The 19,171-nt window shown below is 38.0% G+C and overlaps 1 protein-coding gene across 1 annotated transcript in view; it reads left to right on the forward strand.

The window, feature by feature from the left end:
* Positions 1-19,171, forward strand: part of CIB2 (calcium and integrin binding family member 2) — a 48,032-nt gene that overhangs the window by 17,797 nt on the left and 11,064 nt on the right. The window contains 1 exon segment of the mRNA XM_050902980.1: positions 11,745-11,856. Coding sequence (XP_050758937.1) covers positions 11,745-11,856 — 112 coding nt within the window.

Below are 19,171 nucleotides of genomic sequence, written 5' to 3' on the forward strand. Positions count from 1 at the left end.
AGCCCAAACAACAACAAATCTATTTTCTGCTGGTTTAATGAGCTGAATCAGCTCTGCAAGGGATCAGATGAGTGCTAAAGCTGGCACAAGAGCTGGAGCGAGCAAATGCAACTGAAATGAGGAAAGGAGAGGAAGGCAAGACTTAGCATTTCAGTACCAGTAAGGTGTTAGATTGGCTGAGTCTAACTTTAGTGTGTAGACTTTCAGCATCAACTTAAGTCAATGTAAATGCAGGCTGCAGTCAAAGGGGTTGAGGACACATTCTCTTGGTTGATAATCTGAGTGTGGATAATTTGCAAATTATCAGGAAATAGCAGAATTTATGAATTTAAGGTGAAGAAGAAATGAACACAGAATAATGAAAATGGATCTAGGAAAAAAATAAACTAAGATAGACTGCAGCAGAGGCAAGCATGCCCGATGAAAGAGAAAAATAGAAACCATAGATGAATATCGGTGTTTGATAGCTATTTATCACCAGAAAACCTAAATACACTCTTAAGTCTTTATTAAAGATGGTTAATTTTGAGAAGTGCTTAACACAACTAAGAGGATTTACTCATGGGCCCAGGGCAAGAACATGTTAAAGAATGTTGGGTAATGTAGATATATTTATGTTATCACTGACTCAAAACATTATCTAAAATACTTATAGGACAGCTGACAAATTTTTAGAGTTGTTACTGATTTCGTTGGTAGGTATGTGTTAGGGCTTTGAAAACATGCCCCACTTTTCTTAACGAGAATGTGGAAATTAGACCAGTGGGTATAACTTCAGGACACAACTTTGGTGTGTGGAGCGATGCCAGAACACACTGGTAGAAAATCCATTCCTAAGTGCCTAGAACATAATAAGTGCTTAGAGGCAGCCACTGTGGATTTGTTAAAAGCAAATCTCTTCTTCTGAGTGGCTGCCCTTGTGGATAAGAGAAAAGAAATAGATGCAACATATCTTTATTTTGGTAAAGCCTTTTATATATTCCTGTATGTGTTAGTCCTTTTCTACCTGTATAAGTGTGCTGACCTCTTGGCTAAGGTACTATTGAACGTACTTAGAAAATGTGTAAGAATGGTAAGGAACATTGAGGTGAAGAGGGTTGCAGACACTATAAAGATCAAGATTAGGTTTTTCAACAGTGCTCAATATATTAGAGAAATTATTAGATCCAAAATGAGCAACAGGAAATTCACACAGTCAAGTACTAAGGACTGAGAAAAATTTGCAAGCGCAGAATGCAATGTCACAAAAAAAAAAATGGGGCGGGGGTTAGTTCATCTAAGCAAAGTGAGCATAATTTTAACAAGCAAACAAAACCCACAAAATCCCCTGATGGCCTTGCAAAAAAGGGAAATGTAGTTCTAGGATGCGTTAACCTCAGCATTGTATAAAAAAAAAATGAGAGAATTGCATTCCTGTCAGTGTTGTTGGGAGCTCAGTAGGAATAGACTGTCCAGTTTTGGGCATCACCATTCAAAAAAGATTTGTTGTACTGGAAAACGTCCAGTAGAGAGAAACAAGAATAAGAGAAGAAAAAGACATATGAAGAAAGGTTGGAAAAGCACTTTATTCATGACAATGAATCTGTTTATATAACATGCCTCTCTTGTGATTGTAAATGGGAACAAATGGTTGAGTTGTCTCTTATAAGGCACTATTTCTCTTACTCAGTTTTGTAAATCTGATTTTCTAGCAGACAAGCTTTTACTCCAGTAATGATGCTTATCTGCTAGCCAGCCCATCTGTTTCTATTTCTCCCTGCAGACTAGTACAGTTTGGCAAATACCCAAGCATTCAAACACAGGTGTTCTTGGATGTCTGTCCTAGCCAAAAAGCACAAAATCTGTAAATTAAAGTTGTATAGCTTGAGACTGAGTTAACCTAGCTAGACAGCTGCTGGGGGAATATGGCACTAAATTACCAAGCTGGGCACCATCTGGACAGTCAACAAACCTTTGAACCTTTTTGTTCAAGAAAACTAGTAATTCTGTTGCAATCGCTTCTCTGCCTGTTTCTTGGCATGTTTTTGACAGGTGAAAGGTGAGGTGCAGAGGAGCCTGTCTGGCCAATCCAGCTATATGCTGGATTTTAAATCTGAAACCTGCCCGAGAGTTAAGTTGGGGAGATAAGCAGTGGTTTCCTCCAAGTGTCTGGAAAGCCTTCCTTATAAGGGAGCAAATGCAGCAAACTGCTTGAGATGCATCTCCCTGTGGAGCAAGTTGCTATGCACATGGAGAGAGGGGTTAGAACACAGCTCCTGTTTTTCTAACACATCCCGTCTTTCAAAAAGTTTGGGGTTCGTATGCAGAAAGGGGAAATTCCCATGTTGTCAGCTTTGGGGGAAAAAAGTGTCTGCCAAGAGAATAAAGTTTGGGGGAACTCTATACCCTTGGGAATCTTCCTGAATTTTGTACAAGAAACTACATACACGAAGAACATATATCCTGAAGCTGCTATTGATCATCTTGTTCATTTTGTTTCTATTCTTGTCGTTAATAATGTTTCTGTATCCTCTATGAATAAAAAAAAAGGCTTCTAGACAATTCCTGCATCTCCTGAACCATAAAGCTTTCCTTTATTATATTTTAGACAGGTTGCACCTGTTTTGCTAGGCTCAGGTGAGGACAAAATCATTCTCAGTATTGATCTGTATGGAATCTGGAGTACTGGTGTACTGTGTCCAGTTCTGGGCTCCCCAGTGGAGGAGAGATATGGAGCTACTGGAGAGAGTCTGGCAAAGGGCCACTAAGATGGTTAAGGGACTGGAGAATCTCTCGTATGGGGAAGGGCTGAGAGAGCTGGGATCTGGAGGGTGCAAAGAAGACAAGAGCCCAGTGACAGAACAAGGGGCAGTGGGTACAAACTGAAACAGAGAGGGTTCTGTCTGAACATAAGGAAGCACTTTTTTTTTTTTTTTTCCTATGAGGATGATGGAGCACTGGAACAGGCTGCCCAGAGAGGTTGTGGAGTCCCCATCCTTGGAGATATTCAAAAGCCATCTGGACATGGTCCTGGGAAACCTGCTCTAGGTGCCCCTGCTTTGCAGGGGGTTGGACCAGATGATCTCTGGAGGTCCCTTGCAACCTCAGTTGTTCTGTTATTCTTTGAATCACCAGCAGAAAAGAGGCCTATGAGCAGGTTTTTCAGTGGTGCTTCAAGGAAGGAAAAATACTATAAACTGCTTTTACCTATACTTACTATGGATCATGTAGTTCTGTGAACAGTTACATGTATTGAAAGGCAAAGCCTTCCTAAGTATGACTATATCTTTTAGAATAAATTTATTATTATAAATTATCTGCCAAAAACATTTCTCATGCAGAATTTCTTTTTAATCCTGCTGCAGATGGTTTAGGAGGATACTTATTTAGTATTGTCTTGAATTAATTTGTACTGCTTCATTTGGCATTGCAGAGATGAAAGAACGCTTGACATGTTAACTAGAAGCTGGCAGAAGGCTTATCTATCCACCTTTTCTCTTCCTCTTGTGCTGCCTTTTTATAAATCTGATTTCTGTGTCCAGTTATTGTATTCTATTGATGAAAATAATTTCAACTGGAAAGCATAGAAGGGAAAAGGCATATCAGTAACAGAAATGTAACAGAATTCCTTCACCTTTCAACTCTTCCTGCTTGTGTTTCTCACTATTCTTTGTTCTTTATCCTTTTGTGAAAGTGTGGCCGTTCAGTGAGTTGTGGTTCAAGTTTGTCTGACATTCCTGGCTGGTGCCTTCAGATGTGGCAGCAAGTTTCCTATCATTTTGGTTTCAGCTTCATATGGTAGACCCCTTTCTCTAATAGACTGTTCTAAACTCCTGCAGTCATTGGAGGCAATAATTCACTACGGAATTGCTGCGGCACAGAGATTTATGCCTTAGTTACCATGTGCAACATTTAACTTGTTGCAAAAGCAGTTTGTGGATGTGTGGCATAAATCTGAGACCCTGAAAGTATTTTCCTTATCAGCTGCAGGCAGCCCTGAAGGTCCCTTCTTCCTCAGTTTCTCAGCCCCGGATTAAAGAACATCCTCCTCTTTGAGGTATGGCAACTTTTTCTCTGTGTGTGGCAGGCTCACAGACATAGGTCTGTCTGGACCTGTTCCCCAGCTCTGTGATCACACATTTGTCCATCTGCAACAATAGCACTACAGGACAAGAGAGTACGTGCACCTCAACAATTTGCATCGGTAGGGGGCTACAGCCTCTGTAACATCAGTTGTAAAGCAGTTCCCATCAGTGTCTTTGCATCAGCACGATGCCTTCTTTCCTGCAGTCTGTGCAATCCCATCTTGAATGCTGTTGCTTCTTTTGCTTCCAGCTATCTATGTCTCCAGGGGCTCAGAAGGGCTGATTGCTCAGATCTGTCTGTTTCCAGGGCTATGGATAGACTTGTCAGTGCTCCTGCTGGTCTCTGGAGTGGTGAACTCTTCTCTGCATATTACAAGAAGTCCTTCTCCAGCTGTTCTGTTCAACTCTGGCAGCTGGACAACAGCCTATAGCTTTGGTTGTGGTGAATAACTGAAAGTGCAACTGAACAGCATCAGAGCGCTTCTCTGGACCCGCTGCTGACATAGTTGTTTCCATTCTGTACAGTCAGTCTCTGGCCAAGTCATGCCACGACTCCTATGAACTCCTTGTGGGACTGTCCATCAGCACTCACTGCTTTGCTTCATTGTTCCAGTTAAGCCATTTTGCTATTTATTTTCTGTGAATATGCAGAGCAATCTAGACTTTACTCTTTGGGATGGTCTTGATTGTAATGTTAAAGTCTTTGAATGCATTCCTGTTATTTAGGAATAAATAGGATATATATTGCTGAATAAAAATGTTTTCCCTTTACAACATAAATCAAGTGACTGGTACTATGGAGGCAGGACCAGAGTTGGTGAGATGTTTTTTAGGTTCTAAAGGCCATTTTCAAGCCTCTACTTATTTCTAATCAATGAGCCATTATAAGCTTTTATCTTTTGTTTTCAGCACTCCTTTAGTGCAAAGTTCTTATTAGAAAGGCAGCCCAGCCAACTGTAATGTGTTGTCACTACATTTAATGGTGGTGACTTATGTATATCAAGTCAAGGAAGAGCTGCTCTGTGTTTTAACACACCCACTGGTGACCTTGGGTACAATCTGACTTTCTCTCAAAGCTCAATAGCAAATTAAAAAAATCGCTGCAGGGTGTAAGCTTGGAAATCTCTTTTTTCAGGTCTACACAGGTATAGCTGGAGGCTCTGTTACGAGTTTGGAGACATCCCAAAGCCGTGTCCAGCAAATACCCACAAAGTGTCACCCTTGCTGACTCCAGGATGGTACACCCTTGAGAAGTGGGGACAGACTCTCTCTCACCTTTTTTACCATGTAAAATACTCACAAGTGGTAGAATGAAAGTTAGTATAAACAAAAAGTAGGCTGTGGAGGCAATACTGTGTTATGGGGTTTTTTTCTGAACACAGCTTTTTTGGTTTTCACTGGCTGATGGGCAGCTGAGTTGATTTAAAAACTTCTGCTGTCTACAGGGGTAAGTCTTGTTCTGCCCTTAATTGATTAATTCAGTTGAAAAGGTATACCCCCATTTACTTGCACAGGCAGTACTGCTGTTGCAACTGCATCAGTTACCTCAAGGAGCTGACTGAAAACTTTCGTATTTTCAAACACATCAGCTCCCTGAACTTCACTGCAGTTTCTTAAGTGTTAGTGCTTATGCAAGGGAGGTGAGTGGGTGGGTGGGCTTGAAATTTCTGCAAGGGCAGCTCAGCAGTTTGGGTTTAGACTGGATTAAAGTGATACAGAATCACAGCCTTAATCCTTGGATATAGTACATTAAGCTTAAATGTACACCAAAATCTGTGGGGACAGGGCATCATCAGTAAATTAACTTTGTCGTTAAATTTGTCACTACGTTCCTTCCAACCCTCCTCGGTGTGAGGGAAGACGCTAATAAACACTGCCAGCTTTTTCTCTCCTTCTTCCATGCAGAGTAAATAAGGCATCCTGGCAACAGAGAGAGCACATCCAGGAGTAGGAAGATGCTTCTGCATGCATCCAGAAGAATTTTTTGAAGCAAATATCACTGCAGGATCTGTAGTCACTACTACAAAGACCGTGAGACTGGTTGCAGGTCTTGGGGTTCTGAATATACATAATAGTCAGTATATGGTAATGGCAGCCTTTCCAAATCTGTATGTGTTCAGACAGCACTGCAAAACCTTACATTGCTTCCCTGACAAGACATAAATGTTTCTGTGACTAGGGCAGATAGCTAAAGCAGCTTTAGGTTATTTTCAGATATGCTTCTTGTTGAGGAGCATGCTGAGTAAAAGGACAAAAAGCCTTTCCTCTCTAGGTCACAACTGCTCCTGATGTGTTCAAGTCACTTGAAGTGCTTTCCGCTTCTATAAGAACAGGAGAAATATTAGAGCCTTTACCACAGAGGTTTGTTTATTTTCTGTTTACGGTTAGTAATTAATGTTATTGAGAGATGTGTCAGAACAGTCAGTAATCTGTACAGTGCCTGTCAGTGCAGCATTTGGGAGATGATTACTGAGTCTGACTCACAGTATTGGTCATAGTACTTGGTCCAAGTATGGCAGTGGTATGACAAATTGATGTAGTGATGTATTGCATAAAGGCAGGAGGATTATGGGTGTAAATAACCCTTATGTCTACCGATGGTTACATTGTGTTACAGAATAATTGATCAGAAATGCATTCGGTTTCCTTGCCAAAAAGTAAGTACTCACCCAGTGTAATGTAGGTTACTTAAGTAAACAGAAGTGTTGCTGAAACTCATGCAAAAGGGCCTGTGTTTCACTGTGATGTCTGGCTTTCTCAGAATCCTGTAAGAGGTTGAGGCAGCTCTGTTATTTTTTCAACCTGTTTTCTACAAAATCCGGTCATTTGAGAGACTGGCAATCCAGTTTGTCATAAAACAGTGCATGGTGTCCCTGAAGAACTTTCCAGCATAAGGAACTTTCGGTGGGAAAAGGTGTTACTGTTTTTTGTTGTTGTTTGGGGTTTTTTGTTTGTTTTATTACAAAGGATAATGGACCTTGTGCGACATACTGTATGTTGGGTTTGGAACCTAAGCTAGAGAAATCTTATTGCCTTGTTCATTGTGATATTAGCTAATCATGCCATGTAATAAGGCTATCACAAATAGAGTTGCAGGATCCTTGCAGATAAAAGCGTGTGAAAGACTATTTTATTGCTGTAATTTAGTTTGCAGGAGTTGGATCACAGCCACTTCCTACAGACTCATTTGGATGCTTTAGTGTGAAATCCACTCAGGTGGAAAGCTCTTATACCTGCAGATCTTTGAGTGATTTGGTGAATTAATGGAAGAGTTAGTGGGAGGAGAACAGGATATCAGAGCTGCCCTCAGATCTGCTGTTAATTACTTGCACATTTCTGTGTCCATCATCTGCCTTCCAGCTAACTCTAGGAGAGTCCTGGTGAGCCCAAGGCAGTGTGCTGGAAGGCTGTCTAGTTACTAGTGCCTGGCAACTTCTTTCGGCTCATCTTCAGAGATAAAAGAAAGACTTAACTTTAAATGGACAGACTGGGAACATATTATCTTAACAGATTTCTGTAAAAATAAATATTGCCTGCATTGTGCATGTTTCTGAATAAAACACAGGTGTAGAAACTGCACGTATCAACATGTATAGGTAGGGACATATATATGTTACAGTAAAGATGTTTGGCAGGGGGAGTTGTTTTCTTGCTTTGGTTGTTTTTCCCCACCTCCTGTCCCTGGGCATGCATTTCCTTTTCTGATTCTAAAAATTGAGTTCTGTCAGCAGATGTGTTGTTCAACTCAATGCTTCTGGCTGTAACTCCTTGCAGAAAGAAAAGAGGAATTCGTTCCATTATAATCTGTGGCAGCAAACTAAAGGAATGTGTTTTTATTCTGTGTCCTTTGGCAATGTTTTTAGCTAAAACCTAATCCTTTCTGAGGGATGCTTTGAATATTTTCCTAGAGATGCTTTCTGAAATTAGTGTATTTACATTGTATGGAGGTGTAAATGTGCAGGGTAGTATCATGTTTCTTGAAGGAATTGCAAAAACTCAATGTCTGAAGTAGTAGGAAAAGCACAATAAGAGAGAATGCATCAGTCTTGGGTAATTGTACTTAACACGGTGCCATCAGGTGCACACACTATAGGTGCCTTGTCCACAGTAAAACAGGAGTGCTTTTGTTGGCCTTATACTAGGAGACGCAAATTAGTTGATATCTGTGGGACAAGAAAGGCAGTTCTAAGATCTAATACAAAACCTAACTGGTCTTCTAAGCACCTTGCAATTAACAACACAATACCTTCTAGTTGAAAAATCAGATCCTTCTTTCAGCTACTAGAGAGTTTGGATTAACTTCAGTATAAATAGGTTGTTTTAACTTCTGTGGACAAGATGGTGAATTCTGTCAGCAAGACATGGTGGGTTTACTTTGCACTGGTATTGCATGTTATAGAGAGACTAAACCTTTGTCCTGACAAAAGGAGTGTCAGTAAGCAGCTGGTAAGAGCTGTGGCTGTGCCCTCTCTTTGATCTCTCCCCCTCTAAGCCTCCATCATTGAAATAAGATTGTTGCTTCACAGCAAATGGCATCTGCGATACAGCATTGCAACCTGTCATGTGCCTTACAAGAGTATTTCTTGTGTTACAATATTATTGCTTACTCTGTAGATATTGTTTCAAAATTTCTTACTTATTTCGGTGAGCATCATAAGAAGCTTTAGTATTTCTAGCAAAATAGTACTGAGTACCAGATCACTGTGAGTCACAGTGGTGACAATGAAGTGCTGCTTTATGTACTGGTAATAAGTACTTTTTATTTGTCATCTTAGTATTCAGTCTCTATTGTAGCACTGTGTTATTCCCAGTACTAAAGTAACTTTAAATTCACACTGTTGTGGCTGTTTCTTTTGTTACTATTAACGAGTGATATTCTTGTGGTATGCTTGTGTTTCAGTAACAGATACTTACCCACAACATTTTTAGACTTCTGTCATATGTTTGTTCCCAGTAGAAACTGACCCAGCTATTTTTTTTTTTTACAAACAAAAGGTTGTTTGAGTTCTTTATTGAAAACAAAGAGAAATTCCATACCTTGCATTTGAGATTAATATAACAAGCTTAGTAAACTATGAAACACAGATGACTATTCCAATCCCTTCTGTGTCTTCTGAAAGACATTATGGATAACTCCTTTAAGATGCCCAACTCAGTGTCTGTATTCATAGTCCTGTTGGAGGAGACAGAGCAAAGACAGAGAAGTCTAATACTAGAGAAAGTAGAGAAGAAAATTTTGGCAGTTAAAATAAGCAGGCATTGCCAGCTAGTGTGTTTTGAAATGTTGCCTGCAATGGTCAAGCCGTTCCAATGGTGAATGCTTTATTTTCCTGAAGACTAGAACACCATTTCAGTATTCTAGCTTTAAAAAAAAATCCTTAGATGGATATTTGATTTGAAAGGTTTGCTTTCCGTTAAGTGCTTTTAAGCTGTTTTTTCTGTTGTATTTAGGGCCATCTTTGTAGCTGCTGTTTACAACAGAGAAATCGGTTGCTGGAGTGGGAAATGGCTATTGCATCTTGGATTACACAGTATTTATGAAATCTCAGGGTGAGCTGTGGTAAGCAGCTGAAATACACTTAGATCAGTGAATATTTAATTTGCTATATGTCACAATATATCACTGCACAGTGTAAAGACATTAGTTTCCTAAGACCCAGACAAAACATGTTTCTATGTTTCATTTCATGTGTTCTTTGTGACACATCATAATCATGACTAAAGAGATACTGAGAAAAGAGATGCCTATAGATTATTTTCTCCCAGTTTTTGAAATTCATTACCCACATTAATTTGAAATAGCTCAATTGCTTGTGGGGGCTGACTGAGGGGTTGCTGAAGCTAAAGCTGGAAAGATGAAGGGGTTGGTGAGGCATTACTTCCTGTATTACTGGTTTGTTTATGTTCTGCTGTTTAAAACATGTTAATCTCTATTTGTTGGTATATGTAGTAAGCAGGCAGGATTTTTTTGTTAAAATGAAAAGAAGTTACAAAATAATAAATATAGCTTTTTAGTGTATAAAAGGAGTACATGTGACCTAATGAGAGACCAGAATACTCTGTGTTAGTACATAAGACATGGCAAAATGACCACTTTCTGCCCTAAGCAGTTTATGAATTAAGTGTAAGACAAAATTTTCACATGTGATAAAAATTACATTTTATACTACATGACATTTTCTAAGTTTTCTGTGAACAGTAACTACATAATCTTCCGTCCTATTCTTTTTACACATGTGATATTTCAGAGGACTGGCAGGTCATACATTCATGCTAAATATATTGATCTCTGACTAATCTTTGAGCACTAGGATACAGGTGTTCCCTCTCCAACTTTTTTGTGCTGTTATTTGACAGTGTCTTGGATTCTAGATACTTGTCCGCTAGAATGAGATATCACTAGAATCAGTAAAATTAGAAAATGAGCAGAATTAATCTCTCCAATATATGAATTGCTTCTAGACAGGTAATGTTTTACTTACCAGGCAGTTTCTGTCTGTAGTTTGTTTGAGAGCTCAAAATTTGAGATCCATTGGTGAGCTTGAATTGGATACCGATTTTACTTGAAATGTTTCTATTCCTACTTTGAGTGACCATCCCAGTGAGAATAAATGTGCTAAGATAGTCTTAAAATTTACATCCTACTTAATTTGATGTTTTCTTTACCTATGGCTGCTTTCTCTTGGCTTTTGAGCTATGCTTTCGCACTCATTCACTAGAATATTTGGAGACAGCAAATAAAGGGTGGGATTAACAGTTGTTAAGTTAATTCAATTAACATTTGGAAGTAACAAAGTAGAAAGATTTGTGCAGTCTTTGCCCAGGTTGTGCATGAGACTGAGACAGTTTTTAGAATTTACTGGTATTCAGCTTCTAAACCTTTAGAAACATCGATGTGTTTCATGGCCTTTGTCTGTTCCTTTCCCAGCTCCCTTACAAAACTATAACATAATACTGTTAGCATGATAAGCAAGCTTTAGAGAGTGAAACTAAGTTTATGAATGTTTGACTTGCATCTCTCAGGAAAAACACTTGTTTATTGCCTTTAAAATATGCTGGCTTGATGAATAAGCTGCGCAAAGAATGAAACAAAACTATGTGAAATGAAATGAAGTGGAAATGGTCTGTGTGTTGGTGTCAGCCAGTGCTAGAATTGTAAGACTAAATCTGCTATGTTAGTGAGGCACAGATAGGAAAAGGGCTTTTTTAATTCAGAAGTAAGGTCTCCCAAGGATAGTGTTGTCTGTAGCATCAGTTGCATATTGTTTGGCTTTCAAATTCTTTGAGCTGTTAAACAACAACTTTTTGTTGCGTAGTGCAGATCAACCAATAATCTGCACTGAGATGTGATCCCTGGATTATCCTCACAGTGTTAGTATATTGGTCCAGGCCTACTTCTTCTGTGCATGTGCCTATACGGTGCCTAAATGTTATATGCAAGTAGTGTGAAACACTACTCAGTTACGCACCTCAAGTTATGCATGGGTGTTAGTAGCAGTTATGCTGGATACTGCATCAAAGCCCTCTTTTTTTTCAAAAAGATGGGAATTTGGTGGGCTCAGACTTGTGCACTAAAAATAATAATTAGAGCTGCAAGACAAATTTGTGTCTGATTACTGTATGAATGGAATTGGTTATTTAAAATTGGTTATTGGCTGTTTTTTTTCTGCTTGTTTACAGGTTGCATGGCCGATACCATGAAATGGCACCAAACGTTGTGCCCATGGACTATACAAAGGACCCAGATGTTAAACTACCTATGCAGCTTATAATAAACATGCCTGAGCTAAAGGTATCGCTTCTGACTGCTTACAAACTGTATCTTCTTAAGTTATGTAGCTCATCTGCCAGAGGTTTTGCCAAGTGAGTTTGATGTCCTGAAGCAATGTGGCATGCTGAGGTCTTACCCTTCCTGTTACTGTTCAAGGGCAAAACCAGCCCCAGAAACTGGAAAATATTTAGGTGGATGTCTTTCTTGCAGAGACGGTTGGGATAGATGTTAAAGGAAATGAGTAGGGAATAAAATTAAATTTAGCAATCTTTCCACTTTGTATGTGTTGATCCCTTAGAAGCCAGTGGGATCTCTGCGTGAAAAGCTGATTAGAAATCAGAAGTGCTTATCTGAGTGTGTTGATAGGAAATTTGCCAGAGGTGTGCAGAACATTGCTGATCAAAAGTAAAGATTTTCCCCTTTTTTCTCAGCTGCAAGAGCATAACAAATATTGTTTTTCTTAATTATCAGGAGTTTTCATTTTTCATGGAGTCATTACATCATAGGAAGTGGAGAGGCAGTCCATGTAACTACAAATGAGAGAAGCAGTAGGCATAAAGCAATCAGTGCAAAAAAATTTAAGACAGTATTTGTTTTTATTATTTTATCAGTTCAACAATTTAATATGGTTTTAACAGGACAAATATGGATTTTTAGCATTTATGTTTTTAAACACTTCATTGAATTATGATCTTTGGTCTCATGGTCTATTTTCTTTTTAATGTATGCAAATTAGCTGACATCTTTAAATTACTATCATGTAGAAACAACTATCTGTTCACTGTGATAGTTGTGTGAAGTATTATTAAGCTTTTTAAATGCCTTAAACTTGTAATTGATGGCCTTCCACTTCATTTTAATGATTTAGAAATTCTTCCTTAACGTTGTAAGATATTGAATATTTGGGAAAAAAAGAGCAAGCATAAGCAGTGCTTTAGAAATTCAGTTGGGAAGGAGGTTAAGTCAACATAAAGTGAAAGACATTTGAATTACATTTTAAGTTGAAGTTCACCAAACTCCTTGTTCCTTTAGTACCACACTTACTGCATGTTTGATTCTGGGACAATACCATTTATTGAAGAAGCAGCACATTTCACTCTAAAGAATGTTTGTTAAAAAGTGTTTGACCAGGATTTCATATAAATGGAAGCATTGGAGATTAAACACATGCGAGTGTTTAATTCAACAGAAGACCTTTGAAAAATTTTCATCCTTCAGTTATGACTCTCTGATTTACTAGATACCTATGTACAGCTTAGAAATTTGGGTTTCTGAAGAAACTGAGAAATAATTTAGGATTCTTTTTCACACTAAGCATGGAATTCTTCAGCAAAATCCTAGTATATGTTTATACTCTTTCTAATGATGAGTTGGCCCTGTAATAAAGTAGATGAAGATGATGTAGCTAGCTTTAGTTCCAAAATTACACATAAAAAAATAAATTATAAATTTTAAAATTTTATAAATAAAAAAATGCAAGGAAAACTTTAGATATCATTAATTCTATCATAAAAGCCATAAATGCTACAGTCATCAACATAGCATACCTACACTGAGTTATTAAACATATTAATAGTTAAGGATTTTGGTAGGGCTGTTTTGCTAATGACTTTCCTTAACAATATTGCATAGTATAGTAATAAAATTAGTATATACCTCACTATTGTTTAAATAGTTACAGAATTGAAACCTGTAATGTGCTGTGAGTTGTTCCTAGAATTTACAAAATGGTTCTTTCATCAGCTGGTTGAAAGCTATTCAGGCTTTAAACTCCTAAAGCTGCATAACCCAACCTTAAGTAGAATCCAGCTCCAGGTTAGTTTCAGATCAGCTGTGTGCATGTTCCAAGTATGTGTCCTTGACTGCCACAGGTCTAAGTGTAATTCCCTCCTCTGCAGCTTGCAAAGTTGACCTTCCTAGCTCACCTCAAATAAAATGAATGACATTTAATAAATCATGCAGGTACTGTAGTTTAAAAAAAATTCTTCTCATCTTTGCCCATTATATTACACAGTGTGAAGCAGAACAGGATACGAAAGTAGTGTAATTCAAGGTTTGTTTATATATGAACTTTTAGTATCAGCAGCATTCAAGACAACATTATTTTTCAACAATATTATGTGTTTAAATGTATTGAAATGTCTATGAAAGAGCCTAAATTATGTGCCTGTATACTTAATGATGACAAAAGTGCATCTAGAGAAGTATTCATGGAACTTTAAAACTGGGGGTATAAAGATCTTGCTGAAAAGTTCTTTGCAGTTCATTCAATTGCATAAAATATCTTATTATATATTAACCATTCAGACATCTTATAAATATTTTACATAAGTTTTGTATAACACAAATGTTTGTATCGTTTTTCTTATTATACAAATAAGGAAATTAGGCGACAGGCAAAATTAATAATACTTTGCAAAAATGCCCTGTATTTTAGTTACCTCAAATTAAGTCCAATTTGGCGATAGCAACAAAGATTTCAAACTTGATTATCTAAAATTAGATTCAAGACGTAATTAGGCATCAAAATCAGTAGCCTGTGAGAAGTTGCTAGCACAAGCAGACCTAATTAGGCCCTTAGGCTGTATTCTGAAGTATAGTGTTAAATTACTCAATGGAGCTAAAAGTTGGGAATTGGAACGATTGCTCTAAGTCTTCTTCGTCCTACCTACGAGATCATGGGATCAGATGAATGATATCAACAGATGAATAGAGAACAATTATGCATTACTTTTCACAAGGAAGTATTGCATGAAATTAGACAGACAGCTGACATAACGTGTGAATGTATCGAGGAACTCTTTGCCAAAAGGCATTTTGGCAAAGACAGCATTAGTCTTCAAAAATCATTTAAGTGCTTTTATAGAGCAGAATTCCACAGATTGCTATTAGGTTTTATGATCTGCATGTAATATCTAACTCAGAAAGTCCCTGAAATGCTCATTGCACTAATCTCAGAATATAGTATAGGAAGGATCACTGTGTATATCTCCCTCTTTTTAAATTCTTGCCTTATCTGCTACTGGTTCCAGTTAGAGTTAGGCTGGTGGGCTGGATGGACTGATAATTATGACAGCTCCCATATTATAGTTTTGGTTTTCTTCCTTTAGAAGCAATTCCTAGATCTGTTGGGTTTATTCTTAATGCCCCAGTGAGATTTGTCTGAGATGATTTAATCAAAGGACCTGCTCTTAGCAGTTACCTGGAACCAGTCATTTGAAGCTTAGCAGCTAGTACAAAAGGAAGAAGATTCTTCATCTTGAAATAGGAATATTTGCCTGGCTGTCATGTTGAATGGACAGCTGTATATAAAAATGCAAATTAGTGTTGTATGGAATACAATACAACAAAAGTAACTAATGGTCTTACCTACGTGAATATAAAATAATCAGGTTTTTTAGTAGCTGGCAGGATGAAATAGCATGGGCTTCACAAAGTCTAAATACCTGGGAGCATCTTCAAGTATTCTGATTGTTTTCAGCCATCTGCTATTTTTGCTTATGCATAAATATTAAATTCTTATCTTTGTGATAAAATGTATCATCGTCAAGGGTTTTTGATTCATTCATCCATTACTGCAAGTAGTTTTATATCTCTCTAACATACCTGCAACTCATTCATCACTGTAGCATCTTAGGTGCTTGTACTGGCACTTCTGGTATGGACAATCAGTATTCCTTAAGTTTTACGTTGTTATCTCTAGGATCTTGATAGCGCAATATGAAATTCTCTGGCTCAGTTATGTGGCTCTGAAGAGTTTAACTGCCAGATGGCTGATAGTTGCTTTGTGAAAAAACAAGGCTAAGTTCAGAAAAGAAAGCAAGAAACGATAATCACACACGTTCTTTTTGGCTTCAGTGATACAGGATTGAACACTTAAGGAACAGCTCATTCTATGAAAACTTTAGAGATGGGAGACTACTATATTTACAAGACAGCCTGGTACTTGAGCTGAGATATAAGCCAGAAATTTTATACTGGACCATGATTAGATTTTGAGATACAAGAGCACATCTCACTACCTTAGCAAACTTAGGTGGTAATGATAATAGACTTCCTAATAGACTTCCGTAAGTAAAGTGGATCATAATCTCTCTTCTTGCACCACATCAAGTCTGTGTGGCTTTCTGACCCTGCTTTAGAAGATGTCTCCAGGGTGATGGAACTTGATTTTATGAAAATAGCAGGACAAAATTCGGTGTCAAATTTTATAGTAATTCTCTCCTAAGTCTCATAAGGCTGTGGAAGAACCTTGGAAATATTGCTGTCAAACCACTCATTTTATTTCAGGAATTCTAGCAGTTCATAGAGAAAGTGAATAGCTAGTGAGCTTGTTTCCAGTAAAGTGTCAGTTAGAGGAGACTAGATCTTCCTCCATAACTCTTTCAAAACATTGACACTAAAAGGTATTAAAATGCCACCTAGGATCTCAGTTGTAAACTGGGCTCCATCTTGGTCATGGAGCATTTTGCGATTACCTGTGCAGATGGGGGGGGAGGGGGAGAGAGTCTTTCCCCTAGAGTTCATTTTCCAAGCAATCTAGGTAGTAACTCCAGCTCATACACTAAGAAAAAAATATCTTTAACCTTTGCAACTTGACCAGACTGCTAAATAAATTGTTATGGTGTTTTCTTTCTTCAGTAAATTTTCATCAAGGTGAAGACAAAGCCAACATTTAAATCTTAAAATAGAAATAAATGAACTAAATGTCTATTGAATTCTAATAAAATTAGTGATAATTTCAATGCACCTGGCTTTTTTCATATACACATTACATTTCTAGTTACTGGCAATGTTGAGCTCAATACCACTGCAGATTCTGACAAATGGATAGAATCGATAATGCACTTTTCTAAATTAGATTCTGCTACTATAAAGAAAGATCTTTACCTCACGCATTAATGTTTTGAGCCAGGATTTTTGTGTTTCAAAGGAAAAAAAAAATGCTGATGGTCACTCACTTTAATTGGTAATGAATTATTCACTAACTCATGATTCTTAAAAGTTGAAAGTCAGGACAAGAAATAAATAAATAAAGAAGGGGCAGATACTTTAAGTTGATTAGGTCTACCATTACACTGAAGTTAACAGAGCTAGTTTACTCCATCTGTTTCATTGCAGTCTCTGTTCTCTGATTTTGACAATCTTGGTTACACAGGCAGCAGTCTAATAAATTAACTTTAGGGCATACGGGCACCTGTGAGATTGCAGCAATTAATACTGCAAAATTGTAGCAATGATACAGGCTGTTCAGTATGAGACCATGTAGAAAGCAAAACTGATTTTATTTCAAAACAAAACTGATTTCACTCACGTTATCCCTGTCATTATCCCTGTCATTTCCGTAGAGCTAGGTGTGGGAATGTAACCTGATGACAGAGATCACATATGATCTGTATAAGTGGGTGGGTGGCCATCTTTTTGTGAAACATATGTCCCTAATTGTCAGAATCTTCAAGTTGGTGTGTGGCCTGTCTCTGGTTATTGTAGTGTAGAGCAATCCTTCTGTCGGGAGTTGGCCATACACGGACTTCCTGGAGGGGAACCATTTTTGTTTCATTCACTCTACAGTGTTACTTTCTTTTTTTGGCTCACGCAGTAACTTCATTGATCCTCGCAGGCCTTGTCATTAGCTGCAGCAGTAAGGTAGTTCATAAATCCACACACTACTGAAACAGAATGACCAGCAGGCACAGGAATCAGTCAGGAGGAAGAAAGGACACACAGGGAACAGTGAATTGATCACACATTTCAGAACCAATGTTAGCACCCTATTTTTGGTAAGTTTAAACATGAATGCATGTGAACTGCTTCAAAATAAAATGAAAACACTTCCTACAATTTTAATAGGATGGAATTTTAGAAGTGAGTTCAATGAGTCCTCCGTTTCAAAGCTTTCCATGTAACGGGCAATGACGCCAGAGAGAGCAGGTTAATACTCTTCCCAAGCCCCCGCCCCTGCTCTGGCCAATATTCACCTGCCTCTCATCCCAACTTCCTTGTTTCTGCATCCTGTTAGTTGTTTCTAGTTACGATGGGATGTTTTACCCCTTTCAGACCACTCTTTTTGCTTCTCTGAAGCCCCTTTTTAACTGTGTGTCTCAACTGTATGCCCTCCAAGTGTAATAAGTGAGGGCCATTTTCTCTCCTTTGAACTCCAAATCTGTACCTGCTTGATGGTCTTCACCAGTATTGTCTGCAGTTTCCTGCTATAGTTAGTGAATCAGTTTTTGTTAAAACGCATTATATTCCCATGATATACTATTACGTTCTGTAATATTTAAGCAATTCTATGTGCAACCAGAATCTTTGGTTATTTGGCTGTTGTGACCATAGTGCAGCCTTCAGTAAAGAGGTAAGCTCATTGCTGAACTGTCTTACATTTCTGCTTTCTAACAGAATGATGTGATCATTTTTTTTTAAAGATGTAAACATATCAATTCAGCTGTATCTTAGCCTTGGTTTGTGCAGGGTTTTCTTAATCAGTACCCTGTAGGCACTGCAGAGAAGTTTGATGATGTGAATATAATCGTCTACACATGAATTTTTTTTTTTTTTTTATTTTGAGGAAGAAAAGGGGGAAAAAAAAAACCAACAAAGAAATGTGCTTTTATCTGCTCCAGGGACAATTTGCTGTTGCACTTATGCCTTCCTTCCAAAGCACCAGCCTCTCCTATGGAGGTCTGGTAATGAACAATTTAGCCATTTTTATATTAATGTTTGTCTGATAAGAGTTCATTTCTGTTTTTTGAGGAATTACACCTGAAATTTGAGAAAGGTTTGCTTCTGCTCAGTTCTGAACAGGTCCTGATTAAAGCATCCAAAGGGATTCTGGCTTTCAGTAGTCTGCAAAGCAGACTGCTTTGTGCATTTAAGTATCTTCCCTAATGTCAGTGGGGACTTATGTTCAAATACAAAAGAGAAAATGATCATCGTGTTTCTGTGGATATAAAACTGAGAAGCATTTTGTAATGACTGTCCAGCATCTCCAGCTTAGTTATCTTGACCGATCTTACAAAGTTGCTTACAACCTCTTATTTCCAAAACGCAGTCAGCTTGTGAAAATAGGATCCAGTGCTTTAAATTAATTCGTTAAGCTGCAAAATGGATAGGGCAAAAGGACAACGCAGTGCTTTCCTAGAGCCTGTGATGGAAACTAGAGGACAGGGGAAAGTAACAAGTGACTTGGTAAGATTTAGCTTCAGTCTCAGGAATAAACCCTATAACAGTTTCTTAGAAAACTAATGGTTATGTTTTATTGTATGGTGTTCTAGGTCTGTATGTTGGAATAGATGCCACGTGACATTAAAAAAGTTATAGAAACACAATTATCTGA

Source organism: Gymnogyps californianus, chromosome 11, assembly GCF_018139145.2.
Source record: "Gymnogyps californianus isolate 813 chromosome 11, ASM1813914v2, whole genome shotgun sequence".
NCBI classification, from domain to species: domain Eukaryota; kingdom Metazoa; phylum Chordata; class Aves; order Accipitriformes; family Cathartidae; genus Gymnogyps; species Gymnogyps californianus.